Raw genomic sequence first — 22,002 nt, 5'->3', positions numbered from 1 at the left:
ACTCCAATGTGAATAAGGAGTGCGGACCAGAAAAACTCCATTGCGGTTGGGCGTGACGATGAAAAATTCCGCTTGCGTTTCTAAACTTGTCTTCAACCTACAAATGTTCGACGGACATGTCGTGCGCAATCTTGACTGTCATGTATTTTAACTCTTGACAGACGTCTTAAACACTAATGATGATGCTTAGACTCCTAGGTATTCGATACTTTCCCCTTCTTTTTGTGTCAGTTTATGACATTCATCTGTAACTGAAAATTTAAGTCATATCATTATGATTACTTGTAATTGCATTGAGGACACATGTGTTTTTATTCCAGGCAAATTGCCCTGTAGAGGGAAGGGTCATTCCCAGTTCACCTTGGGAGAGAAATTTTATCTAAGTCAGTCACTCTCAACATCTGTCAGCCAACCTCTAAATTTTGATGTCGTCGTTGTTGGCGGTGGCCATGCAGGAAGTGAAGCTTGTGCTGCTGCGGCAAGAATGGGTGCCCGCACTCTGCTCATTACTCACAAGAAAGAAACAGTTGGTGAGTTTTAGGGCTTTCAAGTTAAGATGTTTTGACAGTTTAACACTATTCCAGTGGGTCCGTTTTCAGTACGAAACTGCTGTTCATTTATGTGCCAAAAACTGTGCAGGAATGCCGCAAAGACCAATTTGTTTAGCTGTATAAAATTTCTTGACTTGAAGTAGCCTAGAATCCTCATAATATAGCTGTTAATAGCCTTTAATAATATACGTTTAATCCAGTCCACTAATTGTTGCAGGTGTCATGTCTTGCAATCCCTCCTTTGGAGGTATTGGCAAAGGGCACTTAATGAGAGAAATTGACGCACTTGATGGGTTGTGTGGAAGGATTTGTGACATTTCAGGCATTCAATACAAGGTTTGTCCATCTATCATAACATTAATAATTAATTTTCTGTGATGATTTAATGACAGCTTATCACATCTCATAACAGGTCCTGAACACCAAAAAAGGCCCTGCTGTGTGGGGCCTTAGGGCACAGATTGACAGAGCTCTATACAAGGCAAATTTGCAAAGAGAACTCTTTCATAATACTCCTAATCTTACAGTAATGGAGGCATCAGTGGAAGACCTAATCTTAAATGAATCAGTGAGTCAGAATGGAACACATCAGTGTAATGGTATTGTTCTCAGTAAGTTATTCAAATTCTCCCTGACGGGTTTTCTTAATGGTTTTAAACTTCTTTACTCAAAAAAATTCATTTTATTATAATCCTTAATTACTAGGTGATGGGAGCCAAATTTTTAGTGATGCTGTTGTTTTAACTACTGGTACATTCCTCAAAGGGCAGATAAATATTGGTTTAGATGTTCGACCAGCTGGTAGACTAGGTGATGCACCTGCTATAGGCCTTGCCCTAACGTTAGAAAGATTGAAATTTAGAATGGGCCGTCTAAAAACAGGTACAGTTGTACTTTGCAGCAATGGAGGACTGTCTTATTTTTGTTTTCCTTGTCAGTTTCATTGTGTTGTTTGTACAATAGGAACTCCACCCCGGTTGGATAAAAATACTATTAATTTCAAAGTATTGTCAGCAAATGGTGGTGATAAAAGACCTATTCCATTTTCGTTTCTAAATGACTCAGTGTGGATGAAGGTATGCAACCTGGGCATTTGTAAAGTAAAACAAAATGTACCTTCTAAAAGAAAAATGATTTAGGGAGCAGTGTTTTAAATACTTATTTCAAATTTTACGCCATTTTTTCTTTTAGCCTGAGGATCAAGTCGATTGCCACCTGACATACACAAATGCGGATGTAGCGAATATAATTAAACAAAACCAACATGTCAATAGACATATCCGAGAAGAGGTCCTTGGACCACGATATTGTCCCTCTATTGAGTCCAAAGTGCTAAGGTGACTAATTTCACAGACCAAATTTGTTTTTTCTTCAGGTTTTCTATGAATGGAAGTTAACGTTTGTGGTTCTTGGTCTCTAATTTCAATTCTTGTTTCCTCCAGGTTTAAAAAAGATGTTCATCTAATATGGCTGGAACCAGAGGGCCTTACAAGTGATATAATTTACCCCAATGGGTTGTCTTGTACACTGCCAGAGGAGCTCCAGTTTAAATTAGTGCGCAAATTGCATGGTTTGGAAAATGTCACCATGTTATCTCCAGGTGACATGCAATTTTTTTTAATGTGTGAAATCTTTTTAACTTTTCCTTTATTTTTCTTGACTCAATACGTTTTTTTCAGGATATGGTGTAGAATATGATTTCGTTGATCCTAGAGAACTACAGGCATCTCTGGAAACAACAAAAATTCCTGGTCTCTTTTTTGCTGGTCAAATAAACGGAACCACTGGGTATGAAGAAGCTGCATCTCAAGGCATTATTGCTGGCATAAATGCAGCTTCTAAGGTATAATACAATTTGAAATGATTGCAGTAACATTTAAATGTGTGCTTTCCATCATTATCAGTTTTTCATCCCTGCTTTCTGTCAGGTTCTACACAAGTCACCTTTAACTGTTAGTCGAACAGATGGTTATATTGGTGTTTTAATAGATGATTTGACCACACATGGGACCTCTGAACCATATAGAATGTTCACTAGCCGAGCAGAATTTAGACTTTCTCTTCGACCCGATAATGCTGATTTAAGATTGACAGAAAAAGGTATTTTTGTTTCGTCGAAACCAATTTGTTCAAAAATGTTTTGGAAAGAAAAAAAATGCTATGTCTCTGCTTTTGATCATTCCACAGGTTATCAGCATGGCTGTGTCTCAGAAAAACGTTACCATCATTTTTGTGAAACCAAAGATATTATGAATAATGCAATTTGCCTTTTGAAGGAAATAAAGATGCCATTTAATGTTTGGAGACAAAGAGTGCCTCTGCCGTCTTTTACTTCTCAGCATGTCAGGAAGTAAACTAATTTTATATCTTGTCTCAATGCCTTTAAGTGTTGTGAGTTCTTTTCTCCTTTGAGAGAAAACATTCTCTTCTATTTCCAGTGCCTTCCAAATTCTTGGTGATGCAAATTGCCAATGTCCTCTTTCCACACTTGTGACCAGCTTGCCGGAGGACTTAGGTTCTCTAAAGAATATTAATTATACTACACAGCAACGCATCTCTATTGAAGCTCAGTATAATGAAGTTGTTGAAGCACAGTTTTCAGATATGGAAGATATGAGGAAGGAAGAATCATTCTTAATACCGTCAAATGTGGACTTCTCTGAGTAAGTGGTTTCATATTTTATTACTGTGAGAATAGAGTAACCTTATTTGCATTCATTTTGGTCTCAATGAGGAATTATGTCTTTCAGTCCCTTGCTGGGTATGTGTTATGAAGACCAAGAAAAAATTAGAAAAGTACATCCACAAACTGTGAGTCAAGTATTGTCTGTCTTGAGCAGAATTCTGAAAGCACACAATTTGGTTTTGATGCATGATCAATTTTGTGTCCGTTTTCCTTTAACAGATTGCTGCTGCCAGCAGGATACCTGGAATTCGGCCCAGTAGTTTATTGAGGCTCATGCATTTCATATCAAAGAATGAAACTAAACACGCAGCAAGCCAGCACACATAATTAAGTCTTTGAGTGCTATGCTTTGCAGATGAAAGGAGGAGGAGTAGGAGGAGCGTAATAAATAAGATGACAATTCAAAAATCTTGCCTTATATTAATTCTTAAAATATAAATTTGGCATTCATGCAAAACTTATGCAGACTTTAAAAAAATACTTTTGACTTCCGGACACTATTTAAGACTAGAAGGCAGTTAAAACTACACATCCTTTATGTCGGTATTTAATTTCAGGTTTTCACTTTCAAGTTTATTTTTAACAATTAACACAAAAGAGAAAAGTTCAACTTGTGTTGGTGAACAGAAGAAAAAGCTTTAATGCTACCAGTCATCAGCATTTGAATGACTATATCACTAAGGGGAGGATCATTTAACTTTGATTCTGCTTGGACACTATCACTAACGATTCTACATAATTATAAAAGGAAAAGTTAACAAAAAAGTCTATCGATGCTCTCCTCTGAAGAGTCGAGATATAAGGAAACCAATAGCAGTAAGGGCTGCTACTCCAAGTCCCGCTCGCCACCACATTTCTTTATCACTGGCCATAATGGTCAGTTGTCGGAGGTGCCTGAAAAACAAAACAAAGGTGATTTACCAACACTCCTTAATTTTTAAAAATAACCACACATGAAAGTTGAACATATGATGTTCAACTTTCATAAACATGTAAATACAAGTGCACACAACACTTTTTACCCCATTTAAAAAAACATTTTATCTACTATCTGGACCAAAACTTTTCCCAATTCTTTTAATTCCTACTGTTTTTCAATTGATTCATGCTCCATGCTCCTAACAACACCTTCACTTGACAGTCAAATTTTCTAATACGCATGCATCTCTTAAAAAAAAAAAAAACATGTCTGGCATTATCATTAGGACAGCGATCACAACACGATCAATCACTATAAAAAACCCTAAACAAGCTGTGAAAAAATAACAAGATAGTTTAATAGTACATGCAGTTCTGCCAGCAGCCTATACTTAATAAGATTAAAGCAGAGAGAAGGATAGAGAACAACAACAAAAAGAACAGAATGCAATGGAAATTAAAGTTTCTGAGCATATTGCATACAGGTGCTCTATCAAAGGGGATGAAAACATGGGTTAAAAAATTAAAAAACCTGCTTAGTCTCAAAAACAAACATGCAAAGTCAAAACTTATGAATTCAAATCACTAAGATGTGTAGTCTACGATAACAACTGAAAAGTTAATGTGTATCTACATTCAAGAAAAATGTTGCAAGTATGTCCATAAAAACAACAGACAACAAATACTTCAAAATACAGCAAAGAAAATACAGAGTTGAGCCAAAATTATAAATAAGTCACAGCAGTATTTACAACAGATAGCACTACTTGTTAATAATTAAACACAAAGGCAACAGGCCACTTTGTTGAATTCTTTCGTTGACTTACCTATGCCTGTAGAAAAGTACCCATGCAGCCTGGAAGCGACTGGATGTAAATGGAAACAATCAGTTTGTTTTAAGGGATGGGAAGAAAATGTGAGGAAAGAGGCGAGTGAGGGCACTTTCATAAGTTAATACTTACGGGAATACAGCCATTGTAGCCAGCTTCACATAGACATCTTTGTCTGGATGTTGTGAAGACCCAGTTGGTGACGGAAGAGCACTAAACAAGTGCGGTGGGGCCAGCTTGTGTCGGGAGCAGAATTCATCCGGCTGGTGTATGTAATCTTGTCTCACAGGCGGAAGATCGCTTTTATTTGCAACTACTAATACTGGAATCTTACTGCCCTCAAAGTATCGCTATAACAAAATAAATGCAAATTACTTTTAACTATTACTATTATCATTACCCAAAGAAAAACGAAACAAAAGATGAGGCTCACCAAATAGATTTCTGCCACATATTCAAAGGATTTTGGATGATTGCTATCATAAACCAAACAGACCACATCACATTGGGTGTCTTCAGTCATTAAGGGGTCTGCCATACCCTTGGCTTCTACCTCTCTTAAAATGAGTTGCTTTTCTTGACCATACACCAGAACTGAGTTAACTGTAAGGCTTGGAGGACTTCCATCTCGCTTAACATACTTCCCCTTAACCTATCAAAAAGAAAATAACAAACAAAAATTGTGACATATATAAAATGTTAAAACCTAACCCTTTGTATGAAAGAGAAATATTTACATCTAATGTGTGCCCTATGTGACAAGCACAGAAGGAAGATTTTCCTGACTTCTGTTGACCAATAACATGGCACTGATACACATTTCTACTAGATTGCTTTTTGGCCAGATCAAGGCTCTTTTCTCTTGTTACTGAAAGAAGCAAATGAAATTTTCAAAAATTAAAACACAGATCTTGTAGACATAATGGTAAGTACTTATCCTTCCAATTACTATACCATGAACAGCATTCGCATGACTCTCATTTTCAATGATGTTGTACCCCAAGAAACCAAGGTGCTCCAAAGCAAGTGGAAGATCCATCAGAGTAATCAGAGACCAATAAGACATAAAGCCTTGCATTGTCATCCAACCCTAGGACAAAAACATATCAAACAATATTTCAACATGCCACCCACGAGGAGAATTGTTGATCCCTTTTAAAAAGCATGAGATAAGCAGCAACTTACACGCGAATTGGTAACAACAGTTCTCTTAAAATCTGGATGCCATGGTGGAGTGGGACAGGTGGAAAAGAGACAACTCATTTCAGTAAAGGAAAGTGCCCCATCACGATCCTTATCATGTTTCTCAAATAATTTCTGAAGGAAGTGCTGACCGCGGTGATTTAGCTCTGATGTGCAGCCGTGAGGAACTCTTACACTATAATACAAAGTACATTACTAAAATAGCCATCCAATTAAAATTGGAAATTCAATCTCAAAGAAATAGAAAAAAAAATACTTGCCTTGGTATTAAATAGTCCTTAGTCACTCTAAGAGAATCATTATAACCAAATTTACGAAGAACTGTCCACACAGTTTCATTACGTCCACGTTGAATAAATAAACAGTGCAAAAATAAAAATCCTAAATGAATGAAACAATGATTAGTTATTGTTAAAACTTAGAGCTCAGAGATTTATTGATGTTATAGTGGGTTAGATGAATTAATTTTATCATCAAGAGAATTCGCCAACTATAGCTCACCTTTTAATGTAATGCAATTATTCTGCACTCCATCATTTATATTTTTGCTAAGGACTGCCTTCACATCCTCCAACACCTGAGGCTGTAAAGGAGCATTAAAGCAACGCTTCTGAAAAACATTTAGTTCTGTATCTGACAGCAGCCCATCATTGTCTAAGTCACAGATCTGCAAACAAATTAAATAACTGTAACCATCTTGTGCACACTATAGTAGTACTAGATTTTACACTAGCAATACCAATAAGTAAAAAAAAAAATTACCTTAAATATTCTTGTAAGAGCTTTCTTGCATTCTTCAGTTAACTACAGAAAGAGAGAAAATAAAATGAAAATAGGACAAATGTTACTTTTATTTGAACAGCTAGTAATTAGAAAATCTGACTCACATCTTGACTCTCAAGGACATAAAGTGGTCCAGTGGGATGCAGCACAGCCTTTTGTGCATAATAGAACATCTCTGAAATATTTTTCAATGTCCTAGCAGAGCACTGCGAAAAGAAAGCAAACATTTATTCAAATACTCAGGTACTTCAGCTCAGCTAAAGTTTGCCTCACATACTGTACCTCAACACAACTTTCAATTTCAGGATATTCCTCCATAATACTCATAACCATCTGAAAAAAATAAAAATTTGAATGAAAAAACAAAAGGAAACAAAAGTGCTTGAGATTATTCTGAAATACCTACATCAATGGTGGAGTAGTCAACTAGATCAACTTTATTCCCAACCAAAATTACTGGTAAAGGTGACCCCTGAGCACTTGAGCGTACCAGAGGCAACCAATGTGTTGTGACATGTTCTAAGCTGTCTTCATCATCAACACTATACACAACACATACAACATGAGCCCGTTGAATCTCATCTACTAGCTGTTCTTCAGTTTGTTCAACAGCTGGAAAAAAAGGATTTTAAAAGGAGAGGTTTGTCAAAGAAAGACAAGAGGGTGAAAAAGATAGTACACTGTTATGTTGACAAGTCATACCAGAAAAATCTACTATGTGGGTAGGAACTTGCTCAGGGGTAACATCAGCCGGAATAGTAATCTCTTCTGCTTTTGGAGGAACATCTTCATTGAATTCTTCGCTGACCAATGACAAAATTAGAGAGGTTTTACCCACACTCCGATCTCCAACCAATAGAATACGAACACTTTTCCGCATGACCATTGTTTTTCCTGTATGTGAAAAAGAGACTGGGTTGACAGAAGGTAAACTTAACAATGCGGTCATGAGCTTCGTCAGAATCACGTACAATATCAGGTGAGTTTCAAACATTTAATTTACGTGAGACAATTAAGTTGACAAAATGAAACGTGCAGTTGAAAAGCAACAATGATTGAGAGACTTTTTTCCCAGAAGCAGACGAAATAGGTTAGATGCTTAAAGATGATTTCTTTAGGAATTGCCTCATGCTTAGGGTACTTCCAACGAGAACATTAAGGAAACCATTAGAAATTCTGCCGAGAGAAAGTATCTCAGTCTTTGTCAATATTCCGCATTTAAGATCAGATACACTTTTCTTAGTTTACCCTTAAACGCCAATGAAGTGTCGCCCTTTACCCCTGTGGGTAACTATTCTGTACAATAACTGTCACAAGACCTGCACTTCGCTAGAGCATTTCATATTTACGTTTTCCATAGACAGCGTAGCGGCTTTGAAATAGATTAAAAGTATACTAATAATCCAAGTTTATTCAATGGCATTGACCGCCTAGCAGACACACCAGGGGGGAGGCGAGGTTAGCGTGCGAATAGGAGAATCAGCCAGTATACACAGGCAAACCCCCCCCCCCCCCACCCGGGCCCTTCCCATTCATTCCCCGCCAAACAGCAGTGACAGCTGGGTTGCCTACCTGCTCGGCTTTTATCAGCCAAAAACGTCGACCTGCCCGATTTATTTGAAATTGATATGCTATGGTTGTAAGAAGCAGAGAATAGGTGTTCAACTGTCTAGTCGTATTGGCGCCTTTGTGAGGGTGGGGAAAGGATATGGATAAATTGTAAATAAAATTCAATTATTTGTACACCGAAATTGTCTCTTGGTTTATTTCAATCCATCACTATGGTAACTTATAACTATGATGAAATTTGTACATTTCAGGTAATTTTGTTTCACACCTACAAGTAATTGAGGTGGGAGTGTACAAGAAGTGATGCTTTCACCAAAAACGAAAAAGTCCTTACAATGACTAAAATTTTGGGCAAGTTATACTTGATTACACAAAAACACATGTCTATCACAGAACTTTTAAAGTAAAATCATAAATTAAAAACAAAAAACTAGTATCACAAATCTATCCACTGAGAGATTACTGGTTGCGCACATGGTTTCCAAATGGGTTTAGGACCATTGACAGAGCCAAGTCATAAATTCTCACCGGGTTCGAAACAATCGACAAGAACGTCGTTCTAATCCTAATCCTAAGGTGTTGTAAAACAGGTTCGGGAAGGGGTTGGGGGATGACTCATCGAGCCTTGAGGTCTCAGCGTTTGCGGAAGGGCAGGAAGGAGCTGAGCAGGTTGGAGACGATCCCGGAGGAGCCCGCCGAGTAGCCGCCGAACTCCTCGTACCTGGCCTGGGCGTGGAAGCGCATGCGGCAGCGGCCCCTGAAACACAAAACAACGCCGTTCAGCAAAACAAAAACCCGGACGAGAAGTTCCATCTCAACGCGATCAGGAACATGTCCCACCGGTCGTCCACGTCCTCCGGGTAGCAGGGCCGCTTCTCCTTGAAGCAGGACACCTGCACCACGTTGAAGAAGATGGAGCCGATGAGGTTGGCCGTCTCCGAGCCGATGGCGCCGAGGCAGCGCCGGAAGCGCGCGTCGCAGTCGCAGTGGGACCTGGAAGCATGGCGGGCACAACACTGTTAGCGGCTGGCCGGCAAGGGAAGGCGCGGGGAGACATGGCGGCGGCCTACTTGGTGTAGAGGGCGTTGTTGCACAGCCCCTGCAGGCACTGGCCCGCCTCCAGCACGGCGGGGCAGTGGTCGTGCTCGCGGCAGCAGGCGTCCTCGGCGCGGTGGTAGCCGAGGTCGTCGTAGTGGAGGGCGGTGTTGCCCGGGCCGCACCACTTGGTCCCTGGCAAGGCCAAGCAGAGCGCGTTCGTTTGGGTCGCTAAGACTCACCGCAGCGCGGGCGGCATGCACGGCGAGGACGCTCACCTGGGTAGATGAAGCCGGTCTGGCGGTGGCCGTCGCCGGCCTGGCCGCCGGGGCCGCGCCGCTCGTTGCAAGCGCGCACCAGGGCGTCGAACTGCTCGGGCGAGCTGGGCCGCACGCGCCGCGGGTCCGCCGACGACAGCTTGAAGCGCACGGCCTCGCGGTCGTCGAACAGCGTGCAGGTGGGCGTGTCGCCGCGCAGCTCCATCAGCCTCCCGGCGTACGTGTCCGCCACCAGCAGCGTGGCGTGGCAGCGCGCGGCCGCCATCAGGAGCAGCAGCATCGCCTGCAGTGGCGCAGTAGTCAGTGTGGTCGCATGGATGCACCAGCGGCGAAGGCCGGGCCAGAAAAACCGGTGCAGGTGACCAAAATTCTACACGCGTCTCAGCTCCAGAGTCCCATTTAGCGACTCAGGAGCTCAAAACGCGTCCAGAATTTCGTCCGCCGCCACCGGTCTTCTGGCCCGCTGTTGCAGGTGCAGCAGGTAGGCCACCCATCGTGCACGCTCGCGTCGACGCTGTGACGGTGACCTCGCCACCGGGACCTCGGGCGCTTATGGACCACAGTCTCACTTCGCACGTAACAGCTACCAAGCACTTGGACAAAGTTCGTAGCAGATCGACGGTGTCGGTGTATTTCGGCACCTGGTGACGAATGCCTGCAGCTCGCCAGGAACGACGCCTGCATTGTCGCACGACGTAAGCACGTCACAGGCAAAAGCGACAAAAACTGTCAACGCAGCAAATAAAAACACGTGCAGCGTTGGCTGCTGGCACTTGGGAGAGATTATTACCCCCTCCCCCTCCCCACGGTTAGTGCGTCCGAATTGGTTGACAGGCGCGGGGCGGCGCGGAACCACGCACGCCACCACAGCGGAAGGCTGCAGCGGCACGCGGGGCACGCGGACAGCGGGCAGTGCTGGACACGACACTGCGTTGGCGCACTTGGCGAGGGGCGGGGCGGGGCGGGGCGGGGTGGACGCCCCAGCGTCTCCTTCGGCAAAGTCCTTGTAGGGCCACTGACCGATCGCGCGGTATACCGAACGCGCGGCTATACGTGTTCAAGTGATCAAAAGCGCTAGGCTCTTTAAAAATGATTCGAAGCGGGAGAGAAAAAAAAAATGTCAAGATCACCTTATTAGATTGTAGCTTACAGAAAAAAAAATAACCCTCCGACGAACGCATTTATTTTTTCAGTCATCTCTACAGTAACATTTTACTGCATACAGAGCACAGGTCACGAGGGATGGATCTTTGATGGGCGCAGGCAAAGCAGGCAAGGCAGGCAAGGCCCCTCGTGGGAATAAGATGCTCTCCGGGACGGTGCCCAGACTTTGTGCAGCCTTGTGCACTGGTTGAGGTTCCCACGCATCGGGCAGGGTCACCGCAGCGCTGGGCGTCCGGTGCACATAAGAAGACGGAAGATGGGTACACGACCAGTTCGCGCCGTGCACCAATCCCCCCCTCCAAAAAATCTCCCGGGGGACATAGCATTATTCACGGCACACTCCGGACACAAGGGCGTCGCTGGGCCGCCGCGCCGCGCGTGTCCTGTCGTACACCTGTAACGTGCAGTGCCACACACGTGCGGGCCCTTCGCGCCGCCGGGCCAATCGGACACCGGCAGAGGGTCCGGCGGGCCTCAGAGTCAAGGAACTCCGACTCATTTCACAGAAAAAAATAAAATAAACCCTACACGTACTGAAAATACTAAAAACCCACCCAGACTGTAATGCGGACGCATCGAGAAAAATTTGAAATCAACAAAACGAGCGCCAAAACATCGCCAACTGCAGAAGGAAATGACACTGAAACTGCAACAAGTTCTTTCTTTTGCATTTCTCCCACTTTTTTTTTTCACGCTCACTCTAACGGCAACACGTTGCCACCTCGCTCCAGCGCGCTGCAGCGCCTGCTCCGACCCGATATCGTTAAATCCAGGAATCACTGCCCCTCCGGGCCCGGCGACCTTGGGCGCCGTGGGCCGGCCGAGCCCGCGCGCCGCGTCGTCTGGAACGCTGGAGCGGCTGGAGTGCTGGAGCGGGCCGCTCATGCTTCCGCACTGGAAACTTATGAGGACGGAAGCGGCATGCGTTTAATTGCCGATGGCTCTGCCTCGCGCCCACGTGGTGACATCGGCTTTAGGCACATTTTTATCAGTTGACAATCTGACACTTCTCGAAAGAGTGTTTTTTTGTTTGCTTTTTTGAATTCCCAAGCGAGGCTGAGGCTGAGGGCGAAACGCCGACACCCACACGAATCTTGACAGGGAGCATGGTAGGTGCGTCTGCGTGGTTTCGGTTTCGATGAGCAAATCACCGCTTTGAGTTTCGGAGTCTCGCCTCTCATTCCCACGTTGCGGCAAGCGGCTCGCGCGGCAAAGTTGGTAACGCCGGTAACGCGGGGCGGGTATTTAAAGAGGCACGGCGACACAATGCCGCAACGGCGCGTCACGCCGCGACACCAGAAGCTATCAAGCAATTGTCTGCAGCCGACAATTTGACACCTGCTGCGAGTTACCGATTCGGCGGCGCGAGGCGAGGCGCGCCGTGCGGCAATCCGTCTTCCATGCCATCATGGACTGCAGACTGATTCCGAGAGTCGATTTCGACGTTCTGCCTCTCTCGCACCAAAGCGGGACGCCCCATAAGTGCGGGAGAGACAGGGCGACGAAAACGACTCTCGGGATCACTCTGCTGGGGCCTACACTGCGGGAGGCGCCTCCGCCAGCGCCTCGACGTGTGCTACCCGTCGCCCCATTCGCACGCTCGCACTGAGTTTAGATTTCCACTTGGCGACTTCTTGCCGAGGGGCACTGCTGTCGAACCGGCCGGGTAGTGCACTCTAGAGCACGCTAAGCCGTCTCAAGGCGGTTCCGCCTGTGAGGACTTTGGGACTCTTGGTCCTCCAGTGTACCCCTCTGGCGCCAAGAGGACTTACAGACACCTGTGCATACACCTTGAAAACAATATTTTCCCGCGCACAGCACGTCCCGTTTCCTATCATTGTCGCTGCAGCACTTTGCTTGAGATGAAGCAGACTCGGCGGCAGCGGCATGTGGCTGCGCTGCAGTCATTGACATTGACCGTGGCGGGGCGTGGCGTGGCGGCGGCAGCCTCGAACCCGGCGCAAACTCCGGGCAAGACAAGTAACCGCGGGCGCACGCCTTTGCCCGCCCGGGCCAAACGCTTTGAATTGGCCAGCACTGCGCGCGGGCGGCGGCGAGCGATTCCCAGCACCGCTTTTGTCATCGCTTCGTCTCTCTCGCACTCACGGGGCGCCCCGCGCAGGTGCGAGAGAGAGAGAGAGAGAGAGAGAGAGAGAGAGAGAGAGAGAGAGAGAGAGAGAGAGAGAGAGAGAGAGAGAGAGAGAGGAGAGAGAGAGAGAGAGAGAGGAGAGAGAGAGAGAGAGAGAGAGAGAGAGAGAGAGAAGAGAGAGAGAGAGAGAGAGAGAGAGAGAGAGAGAGAGAGAGAGAGAGAGAGAGAGGGAGAGAGAGAGAGAGGGATGGGCCTGGTGGCCGCGGCAATGCTCGATTGCTTTCTTCGTCGTTCCAGCGCGAGGAAAAACACGCTGTTTATTGCATTGAACGCATTCAGGCCGAAACGGGCCAAAACAAGCAGTCGGCATGGTGGCGGACGGGACGGGTTTGGGTGCCGCGGAGAACACGCCGCCCCCGCCACGCTCTGTCTCTCTCGCACCCCAACGGGACGCCCCATGAGTGCGACAGAGACAGAGCGACGACACTCCGGCAGCAGAAAGTTCAGCAAGAAGAATGCGCCCAATGAATGAACCAATGAATGGGCAGTGAATGAAGAAACCCCCTAGGGCTGCTCGCTGAACTACAGAGCCAGGCTCTGCGCGTCTCCCGCGGTCGCCGACCTAGCGACACGCGGGGCACGCCAACAAGTGCGTAGATAACCTCAGCGAGACGGGGGCGGCGCTAGGCCCTAGGCCCGGTCGATCCACCATACAGGGTGCGCGACCCTCCCGGACGTCTACCGTGAGCCGAACTGCCACTCAGACACTCTGCAGGTGGTTCGTCGGGTCTCGGGCTGTCTCTACCGCACGCCCCTTGAGTGCGAGAAAAAGGCCCCCAGCCCGGCGACAGTCCGGCCGAAGCAGCGAGTCCTTACCGCGCGCATCTCTGGCAGGGGTGAACTCTTCGGCGAGGTCCTGGACGTCCGCGACGGCCGGGGGCTTCTCTTGGAGGCGGGGACGCGGACTGGTGCTCGGTGGTGGTCCCCAGCCCGGCTGCAGCAGACTGTGGTCGCCGCCATGGCCTGGCTTGGCGCGTTGCGAGCTTGGAGCTTGGCGGCGCTGTGTGCCGCACCTGCCCGCACCGCGCGGCACCGCACGCGGCTCGCGGGGCGGGGCGGGGCGAGGCGGGGCGGGGCGGGGCGGGGCGAGGCGGGGCGGGCGGGCGGGGCGAGGCGGGGCGGCCGGGTCGATAGTGGTGAGCCTGGAGTGGCAGCAAAGACGACCGGTGGGGGTCAGTGCCGACAGGGGACAGTCGCAAAGGGTGGGGGTCGAACAACTGTTGCTTTTCCCGGGTCTTTTCCCCGTCTTGGCGGAAAGGGCGTTCAAATGAAAAATGTCGAAAGAAAAGTCTCTGCTCCGTTACCTGCGGCACAAGGGGCACGCCGTGTGTTCACCAAAATTCGGGTTCCCACTGATTATTTTTTCTATTTGAATTATTGCTTCCTGCGGGCGTTTCAATAACTTAAATAGCAGCGCCTGCTTGTGATCTTAAGCGCCTGCTTGTGACCTTAAGCGCCTGTGAGGTTTCGGCGCCCACGCGTCGGACACTTGACAGCGCGCGGCCGCGCAGCCGCGTCCAACCAGGAAGATGACCGGCCACCGGTCGGACCGCCGGCAGGGGAGGCATTGCACTGCCCGACCGAGGAGGAAGCAGGGGCATGCGAAATAAAGAAATAGAAATAAAGAAATAAAGGAGTGGAGTGGTTGTGGCGCGCAATCCCATTTCTTGGCGAGCCCCTCTCTCTCTCATCGCGACGCCTCCTCGTTTCCCTGTTTGTCGCGGCGAGCAACAAAAGAACAGTGTGTACGCTCCGCGGGGGTTCAAATCCCAATCAGGTCCATATTTTTTTTCTGTCTCTGTCGCACTCATGGGGTTCTCCACAAGGGTGTGATAGAGACAGCCACAAACCGATGTTCTGAATCGCTCTGCAGAGCAGCGGCCGCCTACTGCCTCCAAGGTAGGCCACCCAATTGACACATCACCAGAAAGAGAGTGGGGAGCTCCAGCGGAGCTAACCACATCTTGGTCCGAAAGTTAGATTTTTTCCCCAAAAAGTAGCAAATTATATGAGGCAAGTAGAGCTTTTGAGAGTTGTCATATAAATTTATTCAAAAAAAAATTTCCAGTTTAGTAATTATTTATAATGAAGAAAGAAGTCCCATGTGGAATTATGACATGCTGAAATCAAAGAAAGAAAAAAAAACGTGAGAAAAGCTGTAAATAAATGCAGACCAAGGCTTTACTCAGATGACACTTGTATTTTAATTTACACCTACCTCTCAATCAAAGACGACCTCATTTCAGTGGTGATAGTGGCAGGGGTTCCTTCATTGAGTTTAAATACACTTTCAATAACTGAAATCTCTGTTGAAGTTGTGTCAAGACCACAGAAAGCACTCCAATCATTGACTACCATACCACCCCCAATCACTTCAGATCCTCTGTTTACTGTGCCAGCCTGCGACATTAATTGCAAGAAATGTAAACAACTCGGCAACTTTGCCTACTTAACGTTCAAAAGTATCAAACAAACATACCACTAGTGGAACTTGTAGTAAAGACGACAGTTCATCTTGATCTTGGATGGATGTCCGCGGGTGAACCAAGCCACCACGATTGGAGAGAGAACAGTATGAACCAACTAGTGTATTTGCTGCAACTGTTTGCCTGAAGACTTCCACTTCAAGAACATCAGACAATATTTCTTCAGTTTCCTGCCCAAGAATACAGGAATTAATTTTGAGGCAAGACCCTTTTACACATCTTTATAAACCAGATTCCAAGAACTTTACCTTATCAAGATCTGGGTGCACGAGTGCCACATAATCGTTACAGGCAATTACATTACCCAGGGCAGACAACCGTTCCTCGACTCTCTGAACTTTAACTTTGTCTGGGAGTGAGTTGCGCAAGTGTTGCAGTTCATCATCTGTTGTGGTACTTGGCACAAGAAGACCATTTTTGTTACCTGCAATTCGCAATGAAAAGAGTTAAGCAAAATCACTTGCATGGCACCAAATGACTTCCTCAAGTGAATTCCTTACCTACACACATGCGACCAATAATACGACAGCCCGCCAAAGAAGCGTGAATCACTGGAATAGTCTCTGCCAGCTCAGCTTCAAAAACACTGAGAGAATAGAACAACTGATTAGCAAGAGACCAGTGCAGTAGAACATCCATCACATTCAAACACATTCCTACCGAGGATTGCACAACATTTGGCGCAAGATAATTTTGACAAGTAGATGAGCCTCACAGACAGCGAATCAAGGCTTACCTGTAGAAATTCTCTGAGCCACCAATAGCAACCAGACAATATGTGTTTGTCAACTTAGAGAAGACTCCGACTTCGTTGTTATTTTCAAACTGCACTCGGACTGCCATTTTGGAGACGACACTTAGGTTATGGCCCGTGAGTAGATCCACTGAGAACAAAATGACAATCTAGCTTAGACGATATCAATAGAAAAATGACAACCACATTTCAGGTGGCATTCATAGGTTCATTCATTCGATTCAACACTTACATATTCGAGTTACAAGACCTGTGTTCAAAGATTCACGTGGGGCACCTAAATGAACGACGTGCGTGTTGATGTAGCTGAGAGTGCGAGTGTGTTGGTGTGCCGCTCGGCGTCGGGGCTAGCCTCGCTACGCCTGCCACCGGACGCCATCTGGCGTCCGCCGTGCGAACCTTGCAGGCCCGCTCGCCGATACCCCATGCCTGTGCGAGGTGAGCGTGTGCAGTGTAAGGGGCAATCGCACGCTTGAACCCTCCTTAATCCACACTGACTGGTTTTATTGACTTGCTTTTAGCACTCTGATTCAATACAAACATAGGACATCAACGACACTTCTGCTTTCCCCGGCGCCTGGTCAAATTTTTCACGACGATACTCCGAGCCTGCAGGGGCACTTCCCGTATTTTTGGCGCGAAGTTTCGAACAGTCTCTGTCGTTTGCAGTCTTTTCGTCGGAGCGCCACTCGGGCGTGCGTTGCGAACTGAGGACGGTCCCCGCTAAAGTCCCCGCTCCGCGCCCGCCCCGCGGCGTGGAGATACCCCACGTCCGCGACGTCCGCACGGACAGCCCGTCCGCGTAAGCACCCTCCAGGGACGCGGGGACCGAGCCGGGGACGGCCCCTCTGCTCCGCTCCGCTCCGTCCCCATCCTCCGCGTTTCCGCGTCCCACCTGCTGCCCTGACTTTGCAGCCGATAAGAAGCTCTTCTTTGCATAGAAAGCGTAATTTTGCTCCCTGGTTCCAAGTGGGTGCTCGCCGTGCCGCGTTGGGGTTGGGGCAGTGGGGGCGGAGGAGGAGGAAGCCCCCCAAGATCCGCAGGTTTCTTAGTAAAACTCGAGTAAAATAGTCTTACAAAGAATAGTGGTATAAGTTGCCTCTTCGCTTTGAGAAAGGAGAAAAGTAAATAACGTTCTTAGAGAGCTTCGAGTCAGACCAGACTGAACTGAGTCACCTGCAGTTCGACGCCAAACAGTCTCGCTGTCTCTTTGTCTCTCTCGCACCCCAGCGGCACGGCGAGAGACAAGCGACGCAGGAACGCACAGTGGGCCAGAAGACCGGTGGAGGCGGTCAAAATCCCGGACGCGTTTTGAGCTCCAGTGTCGCTGAATGGGACTCGAACCGAACGTGTGACCCCACCAATGGATTGCTCTCCGAACGAGGACTCCAGTGATGGGGTCACACGTTCGGTTCGAGTCCCATTCAGCGACCCTGGAGCTCAAAACTCTCTAGAGTTTTGGCCGCCTCTACTGGTCTTCTGGCCCACTGTGGAGCGCCCCAAATCCGCACCGAGCCTCGGTCCAAAAATATCTGCGGGGCGCCATCATCGGCGGCTTCGGATCGTTCCTCTGGGGACCCTGGAGGCTACGCCCCCCCCCCTCCGCCCCTCCCCTCGTCCCGCACCTATTGGGAGGGAAATGGGAGCGTAACGACACGCAATCTGCGGTGTCCCCCCACCGCTACATCTCTCTGGGGCGAAGCGCGAAGCAGGGCGAAGGCGAAACGGATGGGCCGCGCCTTGCCCACCACACTGCCACGGCACTGCTAGTCGGAATGAAGCCAGTGAATTGGCGGGAAGCGAGCGAACCGAGCCTACTCCGGCCGGAGAGTGGTTCGCTGCGCCCGTCCTTACACGGTCATATTCCCCTTCCCGCCCACTCCTCTCTTTGTCTCTCTCACACACGCGCACACTCGAGCACTCACTCACTCCCGCCATTTTTTCAGCGGCCAATCATTATCCGGGCGATCGGGCCAAATCCCACCGCGGCCAAAGCAAAGAAGGCCTCTTGGCCGGCCGACGCTGCGGGGAGGGGATTCGTGTTTCGCCGCTCGCTCTGTCTCTCTCGCACTTGCCGCCCCGCGCGTGCCGCCACGAGAGTGCGAGAGAGACAGAGCGACGCTGCTGGCGGCCCTGGCGGCGCACTGCTGCAAACAACGGCACAATAACCCTTCGCAGCCGTTTGGACGCGGTTGGCCAAACTGGGCCGGGACACGGATCCCTTCCCCTTCCTGCGAATAAGCAGAAAAGGTGGAAACCGCGAAACCTCGCTCCGGCCGTGCCGCGTTACGCCACGTAATGCACATTGTGCCGAGTGGAAAAATACGATTCCGACCGATTTCGCGGTTAAAAAAACCCTGTGAAGGTAGCGAAGCCGGCTCGCGCCAGCGAAGCGAGCTGAGCGCCCCTCCCCTCCCCCGCCGCTCGGTCGTAAAGCCCTTGTCCCGTCCCTCCTCCTCGTTTTCACACCTTTGACTGAGTTGACGTTACATCAGCGCAAAGAGAGAGATTGGCGAACGCGCGCAATCCGGGGCGAGGGAGAAGGAAAGGAGGGGGAGGGAGAGGTGGGGCGCCAACTTATTCCCCTGTCAACACGCTCCTAATCCCCACGGAATCCACGCAATTTTACGCGCTCTCATTTGGCTCGCGATATTCACTCGGCGTCGGGTCGCTCGGCGTCACGGCGTCGGTGCCGCGAGGTTCGAGGTTTGAGGTTCGAGATCTGAGGTTCGAGATTTGAGGTTTCAGATTTGAGGTTCGAGATTTGAGGTTCGAGGGGGCATTTTGGCATTTCAGATTGAAGATTTGAGGTTTGACTCTCGGGTTTGGGGGTTTTCAAGTTCGAAATTTGAGAGACGAGAGTCGTGGTTAGATGTTCGAGGTTCGAGGTTCGAGGTTTGAAGTTCGAGGTTCGAGATGACGGCGGCGCGCGGCGTCGTCGCCGACGCGCGGCTCGCCCGATCCAATCTGTGGCCATGATGGTTCCGGCGGTGCTGGCGAGGTTATCAGACTGACACCTGGGGCTGCTCCGGCTGCTCCGGCGGGGGCTCTGCTAGCTCTGCAGGCTCTGGCAGCTCGGCGGGCCTTCGGTGGGCCCGGCCCGGCCCGGCCAGCCTGGCTCCGGACGAGCAAACACTTGCTCCTTGTTTTGGTTGCCGAACGACGGCGCGGCGGTCTGGCCCCTGTTTGCCTAGCCGTGGACGGTCGCACTAAGGGTGGGCTTGTTGATCGACAGTATCGAACGTGAAGAAATAAAGGAGGGAAGAAAAAAAACCATGTCGAGAACAATCTTACGACACGACGGCGAGATTTTGGCCTCGCCACGGCGTAAAAAACTAGAAACGTCGAAAGAGCGGATGGGCGGATGGGCGGACAAGGGGAGCAGGGGGTGTCTGCGCCCACGGCAGCCTATGGCAGCCTATGGCAGCCTATGGTCGGAGTGCTAGTCATGAAACTTGTAGTAACGGGAGTAGGGCAAAGGCAAAGGCTTGGCAAGCGGAGGCGCCGAAGGCATGCAGAACTCTGTATGCCCCCCCCTGCGGGCCTGGCCTGGGGCAGGGCCGCCGCCGGGCCACTACCAGTGCGCCAGTACGCCACGCTACGCCCTCGGCGCGTCTCGGACTAGATTAGGCCCGTTAGTAAGTTTCTCCTTGACGGGGAAGTCCAGGAAATCCGGGCCGCGTCGACGGCGTCGTGGCGGCTAGCTCCACGGCTAGCTTCAGGGCGGCGGGGCTCGCGGCAGCCAGCGGCCAGGTGCAAAAGGAGGAGTTTGGGAAGCCTCCCCATTTTTCATCATTTTTCTTCTGTGGTTTTGAAGTGCTTCTGAACGTGCTTTTACACTGACTGACGGGTGGCAGAGCCGGTGCACGGTGAACGGAACTCTCACTTTACTTTGCGACCGAGCGCTTCTCTCTCTCACACGCACCGCGCCGTTGGCCGATGATTTGTCCAGCAATTGGACGTGTTTTGACGTTCCGCGTCGCGCTGCCGGCGCTCTGATACACTTTGGCGTTCCGGTCTGGAGTTGGTTACCGCCGTCGGACGGCGCGGCTAGTTCCCCAAGTCGTTCTCCCGCCCGAGTGGAAGTCGTTCCACTTAAGATTTGGCGGGGCGGGGCGGGGCGGGGCGCGGGGCGGGGCGCCTACTTTGGCGAGACTTTGGCATTCCCGCCGCGGTCCTCGCTGGCCGTTTTCCCAGCCGTTGCCGGCGGCCTCGCCTCCACACCTCCACCTGCAACAATGTCGAACCACTTCATTAGAGACGGACGGACGGACGGGCGGACCGAGTGGCTGGCTGGCTTTGCTCCTCCTGTACAAAAGTTTGTCCTGGACGGACGCCGGAGTCCCGGAGGATCCCGCGGGGACGGAGGAGCGCGAGGGACGCCGTGGTGGGACTCGCGGGCCCGGCACGCCCTGCACCGCGGCGAGCCACGCCCCGCCAGCCACGCCCCGCCCCGCCACGCCACGCCACACCCAGCAAAACGACGACGCCTGAATGGCGTCCATTTCCACTCGTTAGTTCGGGACGTGAGAATCGCGTCGGCCTGTTCCGAACATTGTCGCGCCGTCTCTCTCGCACTCGCGGGGCGTTCCGTCTGGGCGCGAGAGAGACAGCGACCTCGGCCGGCCGGCCTGCACTGCAGCGCGCTGCAGGGGGAGGATGTTGTCGAAATGGGAGCGTAAGCGTTAATGATTCGGCCAATGGAATGGCAGCGGGCCGGCCGGGGTCCGGGCTCCCGGGTTTCGGGGTTCGAATACTGGCTAACTTTCTTTTCCTCCCCGAAGACGGGCCGTTAATGGGCGTCCTGCTGGGGTGGGGCGGGGCGTGGTGGGGTCGCATCATGCGTGTTGGATCCGGACGATGTGGCGCTCCCTGCAAGGAGAGGAAGCTGGGGTGTGAAGAGAAAAAAAATCTCATTCAACGAACGTTAATGAAAGCAGATGATCCACCGCATTTCACAACTGCTGTGATAGCCGAGAGGTTAGAGACGTGGGATCGAGTTACCGCAGGCCGGCGTTCGAATACCAGCGTCACGAAAGTTTTTTCGACTTGCTATCCTAAGGGTGGTGGTTCGAGGCCATGAGAGCGGAGCCGTGTGCAACAGGCCCACATGCCGGAGGTTCGACTCCTAACAAATATTTCCATTTAATTTTACTGCCTCACCCAGTGCGGTTCAAACCCGTAAACGTGAGCCCACTCCGAGCATGGAACGTGGTGGTCCAGGGAGTAGAGGCGTCGGTTCTCAGTGCTAGGGTCGGCGGTTCGACTGCCCCAACTTCTTGCGAAATTTTGACCGGGTCGGTCGAGTCCTGTTGCTATAAGAACCCACCTCACGCCGATCCCCTCATCATGGGCCGTGGTGGCCGAGAGCGTAAAGTCGTGTGATCCCGATGGCGGGGTCCGGGGATCGAATCCCATCATTTCATTACATTTTTCGACCGCCTTCCTCCCAGTGCAACTCAAACCCGTCGTCCAACACGCTGACAGACGTACAAGCGTGATAGCGTAGTGGTCAGAGTCACATTCACCTGGCCACTCCGCTGTGGGTGTCTAAAAAGCAATCCGCTTCGGCGGGTTGGCCTCGGCACTGGAGCGA

The 22,002-nt window shown here is 49.5% G+C and overlaps 4 protein-coding genes across 7 annotated transcripts; 1 reads left to right on the top strand and 3 right to left on the bottom strand.

The window, feature by feature from the left end:
- Window positions 1-37: 37 nt before the first annotated feature.
- On the top strand, window positions 38-3,645 carry LOC117651589 (protein MTO1 homolog, mitochondrial). The gene is made up of 14 exons (XM_034395730.1): window positions 38-198; window positions 321-530; window positions 769-887; window positions 964-1,162; window positions 1,257-1,433; window positions 1,515-1,627; window positions 1,743-1,888; window positions 1,994-2,151; window positions 2,231-2,394; window positions 2,480-2,651; window positions 2,739-2,901; window positions 2,990-3,214; window positions 3,302-3,362; window positions 3,457-3,645. Exons 1-14 carry the CDS (start codon window positions 177-179, stop codon window positions 3,562-3,564), a joined length of 2,037 nt encoding a protein of 678 aa, XP_034251621.1. The 5' UTR covers window positions 38-176; the 3' UTR covers window positions 3,565-3,645.
- On the bottom strand, window positions 3,638-8,448 carry LOC117651590 (mitochondrial Rho GTPase). Of its 4 annotated transcripts, none has more exons than XM_034395732.1 (15): window positions 8,321-8,448; window positions 7,674-7,865; window positions 7,378-7,583; window positions 7,254-7,304; window positions 7,076-7,177; window positions 6,951-6,992; window positions 6,690-6,855; window positions 6,449-6,569; window positions 6,171-6,363; window positions 5,940-6,075; window positions 5,723-5,853; window positions 5,419-5,637; window positions 5,118-5,335; window positions 4,983-5,021; window positions 4,005-4,131 (listed from the first exon to the last, which is right to left on the bottom strand). In XM_034395732.1, the coding sequence occupies exons 2-15, from the start codon at window positions 7,855-7,857 to the stop codon at window positions 4,005-4,007; spliced, it is 1,935 nt and encodes a 644-aa protein (XP_034251623.1). In that variant the 5' UTR covers window positions 7,858-7,865; window positions 8,321-8,448. The 4 variants fall into 4 exon arrangements, with proteins under 4 accessions (XP_034251624.1, XP_034251626.1, XP_034251623.1 ...); XM_034395731.1 differs by having other exon boundaries at window positions 8,220-8,444; XM_034395733.1 differs by lacking the exon at window positions 8,321-8,448 and having other exon boundaries at window positions 3,638-4,131; window positions 7,674-7,857.
- Window positions 8,449-8,714: 266 nt separating this feature from the next.
- LOC117651877 lies at window positions 8,715-14,165 on the bottom strand. Its single transcript, XM_034396415.1, has 5 exons — window positions 13,983-14,165; window positions 9,854-10,136; window positions 9,611-9,770; window positions 9,381-9,533; window positions 8,715-9,297 (listed from the first exon to the last, which is right to left on the bottom strand). The coding sequence occupies exons 1-5, from the start codon at window positions 14,124-14,126 to the stop codon at window positions 9,174-9,176; spliced, it is 864 nt and encodes a 287-aa protein (XP_034252306.1). The 5' UTR covers window positions 14,127-14,165; the 3' UTR covers window positions 8,715-9,173.
- A 1,019-nt stretch (window positions 14,166-15,184) lies between these two features.
- LOC117651618 (eukaryotic translation initiation factor 6) lies at window positions 15,185-16,776 on the bottom strand. The gene is made up of 7 exons (XM_034395788.1): window positions 16,639-16,776; window positions 16,389-16,536; window positions 16,153-16,238; window positions 15,901-16,076; window positions 15,646-15,822; window positions 15,385-15,566; window positions 15,185-15,286 (listed from the first exon to the last, which is right to left on the bottom strand). The coding sequence occupies exons 2-7, from the start codon at window positions 16,493-16,495 to the stop codon at window positions 15,277-15,279; spliced, it is 738 nt and encodes a 245-aa protein (XP_034251679.1). The 5' UTR covers window positions 16,496-16,536; window positions 16,639-16,776; the 3' UTR covers window positions 15,185-15,276.
- Window positions 16,777-22,002: the final 5,226 nt, after the last annotated feature.

Source organism: Thrips palmi, unplaced genomic scaffold (genome assembly GCF_012932325.1).
Source record: "Thrips palmi isolate BJ-2018 unplaced genomic scaffold, TpBJ-2018v1 HiC_scaffold_6, whole genome shotgun sequence".
In the NCBI taxonomy this organism is placed as follows: domain Eukaryota; kingdom Metazoa; phylum Arthropoda; class Insecta; order Thysanoptera; family Thripidae; genus Thrips; species Thrips palmi.
The sequence above is the reverse complement of the archived record's forward strand: the minus strand, read 5'-3'. Positions and strand labels throughout refer to the sequence as shown.